Source organism: Rhagoletis zephyria, unplaced genomic scaffold (assembly GCF_001687245.7).
Source record: "Rhagoletis zephyria isolate East Lansing unplaced genomic scaffold, Rhagoletis_zephyria_1.1 Rzeph_scaffold_09759, whole genome shotgun sequence".
NCBI classification, from domain to species: domain Eukaryota; kingdom Metazoa; phylum Arthropoda; class Insecta; order Diptera; family Tephritidae; genus Rhagoletis; species Rhagoletis zephyria.
The window spans coordinates 1-8,148 of NW_016166837.1; the positions used below are offsets into that span (position 1 = coordinate 1).

At 38.2% G+C, this 8,148-nt stretch overlaps 1 protein-coding gene across 1 annotated transcript; it reads left to right on the forward strand.

Annotated features, from left to right (window-relative positions):
- The first annotated feature begins 5,271 nt into the window (after positions 1–5,271).
- Positions 5,272–6,806, forward strand: LOC108376004 (cingulin-like). The gene is made up of 2 exons (XM_017632166.1): positions 5,272–6,710; positions 6,749–6,806. Exons 1-2 carry the CDS (start codon positions 5,272–5,274, stop codon positions 6,804–6,806), a joined length of 1,497 nt encoding a protein of 498 aa, XP_017487655.1.
- The last annotated feature ends 1,342 nt before the right edge of the window (positions 6,807–8,148 follow it).

Consider the following 8,148-nt stretch of genomic DNA (forward strand, 5'->3'; position numbering starts at 1 on the left):
CCGACCATTTTTATTAATCCTAGAAATTTATATTGACCGCAAATGGAAAGAGCTCATTTTCTAGCATGTAATTCCTATGGGAAAACCAAAGGCTCGCGGCGGGACTTCTTACAATTGCCCTAGAGAGGTGAGATTCATGAACTATCATTACTACACCAAATGCTAAAATTTGAGTCTGGTTTGGTTTAATATACATGTGCACAAATAAATAAATGTGCAAATAAATACATACATGCAAAAATGCTTACAACTTTGCAAATATATATTCATACTTATAAGATAAAAGGAAAAGTAAAACTCGTTCTGGTGACATTTCCACTTAATAGTCCACGTGGCATCTCACAATGCACCAAAGTAATGAAAATACACATTCACATGAGTTCAAGCGAGAAAATTGATCCTACATAAGTAAATAAAAACGCTTGGATACACATTAGCAAAGACACAATTGGTAAGAAAATAATTTCTATGCACTTAAAGAAAGCTATTGCAACATTTCAAGTCTATTACGATCTCTGACTTGTATTTGTAATAAATGTGTACTCGTAGATACGTACATACCTAAATATTTATATACATACATACGTAACCAAGCTTATCCCATGCATTATGCTTTTAAAAAGCGTGCGCGCAAATGACCCAATTTCCATGGACAAGCTCGCTTGACTATAGTTACATATGTACATACATATGTATGTGCCGATTCGGAAATTAATGTTGCCACAAACGCCCTCAAGTACATATTCGTTAACATCAATGTCACCACTGCCCAAGAGAAAATGCGAAAAGTTTTGGTACACGCAGTCCATTGCATTGAGAGCCGCAAAGTGTCAATGAGTTCAGCAAAGGAAGTTCAATTTATACCAAAACGTAGTTATAGATAAGGAAAAAAATTGCTATGCTGGGTACTAAAAGCATTCCAACGAATTCATGGCATAGGAAGGACAGACCACTAAAACGAATTTATTTGAGTAAAAGGTGCTCGCATTTTATGTATGTAGGTACATAAGAAAACATTGCGGTCGCCGTAGCTAAGTGATGAGAAGTAGGTAGTACCCCACCCGTATCCTCCAAGTTTAATTCCGGGGCTCGGGAACATAACAGAACTTCAAATCTACTTCTGGCTTCTAAAAACCATTTGCCTTTTAGAAGCTGCGTAAAACTTTAGGTCTCTCCATTTGGTTGAAGTTGGCTAAATATTTATGAAACTTAGCACGCAAACTATTTATTATATTCGCTATATAAGAGTCGAGTCGTAGATTTTGCCCGGACCGGGGATCGAACCCAGGTATGGTAGTAAGCAACTCTATCCACTCAGCCACACTGGCCGCTAATGTTTTATCTACAGTGTTCAGTATTTGGAAATTATTATATCGAGTGCCTATTTCCAATACCTTTTATCCACAATGCTCAAAAGAGTTTCTGTTAATGGAATTCATTGGATGCTCACCTCTCAGTCCAGATAAAGTTCTTGGTTCTTCCTCAAACTTCCATGCGGAGTACTTATGTATGTATAAAGTTGGCTTTAATGTCGTTGATGACAGTTAAATCAGAGATCAGGTGTGTGCTTATACTTCTTGTAGTAACGTGTTTACCTAAGAAACAAATGTGGTATCGAGAGCGAAAAGTGCTTCTCCATTTCCGCTTCGAGGAGGCAATACTATAACATGGGACTGCCATTGGCAGTAATGATTTTCAGATGATTTTGGATTCCCCTTAATGATTTCAAAAGCCGTACGACAGTTTACACATTCTAAGTAATATTTTCAAGAATACGTTTATACTTAAAGCGATTCAAGATTTTGTCCTGGGAACGTATACAAGAAGGTATTACTTTTGCATATATAAAATGTCCTTCGCTTCTTTAACCCATTACGGGGAATGCAAATTCGTCTGCAAGCCAAAATCGCCATTGACATGCCTACGTCAAAGTAGTGACTTCTAGTTAGACTTTTCTTTCAATTTCATATGCATTCATTTCTAAGGTAATCGTGTTTTTTTTTTTTGCTGTGTACAATGTTATATATATATATGTTGGATATGTACAAACATAACGGCAATTTCACAGCGCAATTCCCATTTGCACTGGTGTTTTAATTTTTTACAATATTCTACGCAATGGCACATCGTCGTGGCTTAAGNAAAAGTACGGAAACAAAAAAAGCATTTTTCCTGTAAAAACGTAAACCAGTGATCACTTGACATTTTCATGATTTTACCAGAAGAAAAAGTTTGGGTAAAATCTTCCAACTTCATTCTCTATCATTTTTCCTGTAACTTCCTGCAATTTCGTATAAAAACCTGTAAGTTTATGGAGTACTGGATCAGAGCTAATATGTACACGGCTTTGAGGTCATTGTGCCTCAAATAAATGTAGTATAAGGCAGCAAAAGGTATATTAGGGTGATCCTTAAGATCACTCTTTTTTTTTGTTCTATGTACAAAATAACAACTCACGAAAATTTCAAAACCTCAAAACTGTTTTTAGGGTTCGCTACTTAGGTTTAAAAAAAATTTAAATCTGATAAATTAGAAAATTTAATATATGAATTCATATAAATGAATGAATTCATATAAATCATTCAATACAAAGCTTTAAAGCCTGTAATTTAATTATGTTGTTTCGGAGTGGGTAAGTGCAGCATTTTAAGGTTTTTCGAAGGTTCTAAATAACATTGGTTTACAAAAACTAGTATGAACTTCCTGAGCTAGCAGCGCTTTTTTGTTTTTTATAGGCAGGTTTTTGTATTTTTTGGTGGATATAATTTGATGCCGAATTACTTCCGATCAGCACAACCGCATACCACTTCTTTTAACCGAGCCAAAACTCGCTGAGTTATAGCTAGTCGGTGTTCGGGTAAAATTTCTCCCATTTTTAATATGATGATCGTGTGACTTCTTTTTTTTTCAAAGGCAATCAAAATTTTGTGAATATATTTCTTAGTTCTAAACAAAAAAGTTGCATGATTATGAAATTATAAATGGGTAAAATTTCACCGAACATCGGATGAGGTTACATAATTGAATTTCCCTTAAACAAGTAATTTTTAAGCAAGAAACAAAACTGACTTCAATTCTCATATAAAAATGTAAGATTGTCGTTAATTTCTTCATGATCGAATGATCGGATTTAGTACGGGACTATCTGTGAGGTAACACCTTTGCTTTAAAAAAAGAATTAAAGAACTCGGCTAACGTGGTCCAAAGTTATGCGGTGACATACATACCAAAAAAAATATTCCGACGAATTGATAGCCTTTTTCCTTTTTGTGAAGTGGGTTAATAAATAAAAAAGGAATCAACGACTCCTAAAAACTATTTTAAGATTTTGAAATTTTAGTTGTTGTCTTCATTTTGTACGTAGAACCAATGCATAGACCGAGTGTTTAAGATAGGACTATAGTTTGTGTGGAGATGCCTCTTTTCACTTTATAGAATATCTCCAGCGCAGACTGTTTATTCCAATCTTTTTGTAAATAAAAGTCATCTCCACCACCTTCACAAGGCTTTATCGTTGTCAATGGCCAATTAAGCCAGCATCTTGCAGCCTCTATCGAATATATTTTAAACGCTTTGGTTCCTAAAGAACCCTCCATTGAATTTAGATGACCGCAGAAGTCTTGAAATTAATCTGATGAGGAGATGTTGTGATTTTCAAAATAGCTGATTAGATTTTTTTTGGTTTCTTTTCCTATTTTCCAAAAAGACATGGAGGCATTGTACATATGTTTGTACAAATGGCTACATATAAATGTAAATACATACATATGTATGTACGTAAGTATAATAATTGGACGGCCACTGGACTCGCATTTTGCTTCGATAGAGTCAAAAACTTGCTTAATGTCCGATCAGCATGAACGACGTTTACAAATTTGTTGTCTTTCGAGAAGGTTTCTGTTGTTAGTCATATGCAGCTGATTGGCAGCAAAGCAAATGCCTGGCTAATGGATTATTTTCACTGAATCCGCATTCGACTTTGACTTTGAGACCTTGTCAATAACTAAGTAAGATTTTGAGCTATTTCCTGACTTTTTATTATTTATTTTTGCGTTGTTGTTATAGCATTCAAATAAGTTGCTAAATTTCGGTATTCTTCAATCCTGGTATGCTGTTGAATGACAATATGAGATTGTACATCAAGAAATTCTGTAAAGGCGCTGGAAGGTAAGCGCATAACTACATATGTATATCATACCATAAGTGCTTGTCATTCAGTACATAAGGGAAGTCAAGAAGTATAAAGCTTCCATGTACATCGCTTTGTTTATGTAATACTTTCGAATATATGTATGTACAGACATACATACCAGACCTCGGAGACGAAGATTTCTACCAGTTTAGCCTCCACTCGACTCAAGGACTGGCAGCCTTTGACTGGGTACCCTGGGTTTGTCAAGCCCGTAATTCCACTTACGCGGAATCTCGTGGGGGAAGGGGAAGGAAAGAAATGTTTGTAAAATTTCAGAGCATCCGGGCGAGGGCTTGAAACAATGGAGAGCGTACTAACCAGCAGCCAATGAATTCTCCGCCAGACCCTCGGTGGCTCTCGCGGAAGAGCGCAAGCGTGAAGCATTACCCATGGCCGAGACGCCGTCTACTTTTGCAGCAGACTGTCGTGAGAAACCGCGGAGGGTCACTTGCTTTGACCACATTTTTTTCTATACCTCAAGCTGATGAAAATTGTACGCGTACAAATTCACTATCAGCACAAAAAAAAATCTATCAAAAACGGATTTAACATTTGCCGACCCAAAATTGTTTTCATTTTTGTTGGCCTGTGGTACACACACCTATTTTCATTCTTTTCTTTCTTTGTTTTGAAAAATTCCTCCGATTGCTTTTACAGAAATTAACCAAATATAAGAAAATGGTTAGGAATTAATAACTAAAATTAATAATTGGGAGACTCGAAATCTCTTTTAGGGCTATGCTTCAAGGGAATTTTTTGTTCAGAATTGCCATTAGAATATTTCAGTCGCCGAAACAAAATCGCACAGTCATTTGTGCAATGGTACAGCATGATTCCATAATTAATTCGTTGAATCATAATGGCACAGTCCACAGTATATTTATCACTTCATCTCCGAAATATTTCCTCGAACTTTTACTTTTTTGTCAATTATGAAAAGAGATTAAACTAATTGAATATTTGTTATTTTTTATACGGCTATACAAATTTTATATAAACTAGCACCGATAATTTTTTTTTTAGGAAGACCAATTTATACTTCTTGTAAAATCTGATATAAGTTGTAACCGCAACAAGATATGATAGCGGACGAAGACGTAGCAAGACATTTTTTTATTGAGCGCACTGACCGCAAGAGCTTGTACATACAGCTCAAGAAACTTGTACAAACCGCGCAAAATGTAGCGGCGAAGGAGCTGGATCAACGGCGTCAGATGATGCGTCGCATGCTAGAGCACGAAGATCAAATTTACGAAGAAGAGTTTGCCAACAAAGTCAAATCACGCATTGACGAGGATATAAAAAAACGCAATAATATTTTGCTTATGATCAAAGAGGAACGCCATCGTCAGGAGAAAGTATTCTTAGAGAAAAAGAAGGTGCAGCAGCAATTCGAAAGTTGCTATGAGATACGCGAAACATTGCGTAGCAAAGAAACCTTGCAAGTGAAGGAAGCTCAGCTAGAGCAAATAACTGAGAAAGAGCGCGCACTTAGGCGAGAACGCCAGCTGGATGACTACTGGTGTCAAGTAGGCGATGTCAATGCCCGACGTTATGATCAACGGCAAGCTGATGAGAATCAAGCGAAATGTGATATACAGCGTAATATGCGTTGCACATTAGATGAGCAAATTAAGGAGCACAAGAGAGAGCTTGAACAGAAATGTGCATTGAAGCGCCAGGAAGCAGAGGAGCTGGCCAGGGTAATGGAAGAGCTGCGCTTAGAAGAATTTGAACGCAGACGTTTAGGCTTGTCGGCAAAAACGATCAGCTATCGCAAAGAGTTGCTAAATATGATGGCTGAAATTAAGGCACGACGCGAGGCGCAGGAATGCGAGAGCGCTGAAGAACACCGCGCACTGATATGTCAAATAGCAAAGGAGCAGCAAGAATGGAGCGCAGCGTTGTTACAGCGAAAGCGCGCTGTATACAATGCCACAATAGAATACCTCGACTATGTGCGCCGCATGCGCAAGCTGGAGGAGGATGCGCAAAATATGCGCGATGCTCGCATTGACGATTTGCGGCATGTGGATATCTGCACAAAGAGCAACATACAAGAGGAGACAAAACGCAAGGCGCAAATGGCAGCGCTTTGTTATGCCGAGCTGCGGCGACAAATTTGCCAAGAATATGAGCGGCGTTTGCGTGAAGCGCAGGAACAGCGCGAACAAAAGATTATCGAGAACCGCTTTGCGCGGCCAGAGAAGACACGTGCCGACATACTGGCCGAACGGCGTAAGATGCGCCAAGGACTGGATGAACAGTTGATTGAAAATGCGCGCCTACATTCTGAGGAGGAGGAAAAATACAATGCGAGTCTGCAGATAGCCATTAATGATGCCGAATATTGTAGGCAATTAGCGGAGAAGTACTTGAGTGCGGGCGTTGACTATTTACCACCACACCCAAATTGGCTGATTTACGTATGTCCGCAAAAAGAGTTTGTCAGCAAAGAGTTAAGGGACCAAGCGGGTGACGATCATAAATCGAATGATGTAGAAACTTACGAAAAACAGTGCGCACCGGCATCGCATGCGCGCAGCAACTTTGGTCGAGGGTTAAGCGTGGGCCAAGCGCAGAAAGGAAAAAGTTAGAACGTGAAACTTGTTGAGACTAATTAATGGTTGCGGAAAGTTTTTATTTCTCTTTTTAAAAAATTGGTAAAATAACATAAAAAAGTTTATAAATAAAAATTTATATTTTTTTAGTGTATAAATTACATTTATAAAAATTTTATAAAGAAAAATAAAATTTCGCTTATTTCGGAAAGTATTTATGAATTTCATGTAATAATAGAAATATGTTAATAAGATACAAAAGAAAAGGTACGTTAACCAGCAAAACATGATTCAATAATAGAAGGTTGCATAGATAACCTAGCCTGTGTTGCTTTCTCTTGTGGTTTTCAGAAACTGTTACTAGAAAACGTGGTGAACTTTTTTATCTACCTGAACAGTTTAACAGGCTACACTGCCGCCATTTTCATTGATTACACGGTGCTACAAAACAAAATTTGACATACACCCGAAACAAAACTTAGTTCAGGTTGTAGATAGGGTCAAGTTCAACAAGAAAATAAGTTTCTGTGATGTTCATGAACCCTACATTTTTTTTTTAATTACAAAGCTGTTTTCGTACTTGACGTACTGAAACTTGAGTGACTTTTGTCCGATTTAAAAAATATTCAAGACGGTACTTAAGGAGGCTTATAGCCTATTTCCACCGACAGATTAACTGCATTGTGTTGTGCTACTTTATGGGGAGCATTTTCGCCTCGTCGTACAGGTGGTGTTCTGGCGACATCGAAGGCATCCAGTCGCTGTCCGAAGTGCAGTGTTTTGAGTTGTCTGCAGCTCCATCCAATGCGTCCTACTAGTCTCCGGCGACAACACTGGTGCTGCATAATTTAAAACCGCTGCAGCTGCAGCAGCAGTGACAACCCTGCGGAACTTATATTCACCAAGGTGGACGTCGGTTGGTGTGGGGAGCGCAGCGAAGGTGTCACAGTAAATTCCGCGAGGCCTTTCCAATCAGCTTTAGAAATGTTAACATAGGTCCGGTGTGATTATGGGCAGTTGGTCTGATGCCAAAGTCAGCATAGGTCGCCATGATACGCTGTTTATCAGACCAACGTAATCCTGGTGGGTGCATAGTCGTTCATTGTGCAGAATTCCGAATCGCCTATCTGCTCAGCCAAGTCCGTTCCCTTACCCTCGTTTGACAGGCTTGAATGCCAATGATCGTGGTGCACATTAAAGTCACGAACTTCCATACGGTTTTCACCTCTGATTGAAGTCGGTTTTGTGTTTTGCTTAAAAATTAGTTGTTGAGTATTTAATTAAAAATATGCTGGCCAGGATTTTTACAGCCAACCCGCTCGCGAAATATTTCCTAACACGTTAAATTTCATACAAAATAGATTTAATCCATTTAACAGATGGGTGAATGTCTTG

Bases quoted from the DNA above. Each gene is read 5' to 3' on its own strand.
- LOC108376004 (XM_017632166.1), top strand. From the start codon at position 5,272: ATGATAGCGGACGAAGACGTAGCAAGACATTTTTTTATTGAGCGCACT. The intron at 6,711-6,748 runs GTGCGCACCGGC...GCAACTTTGGTC, and splicing joins GTAGAAACTTACGAAAAACA to GAGGGTTAAGCGTGGGCCAA.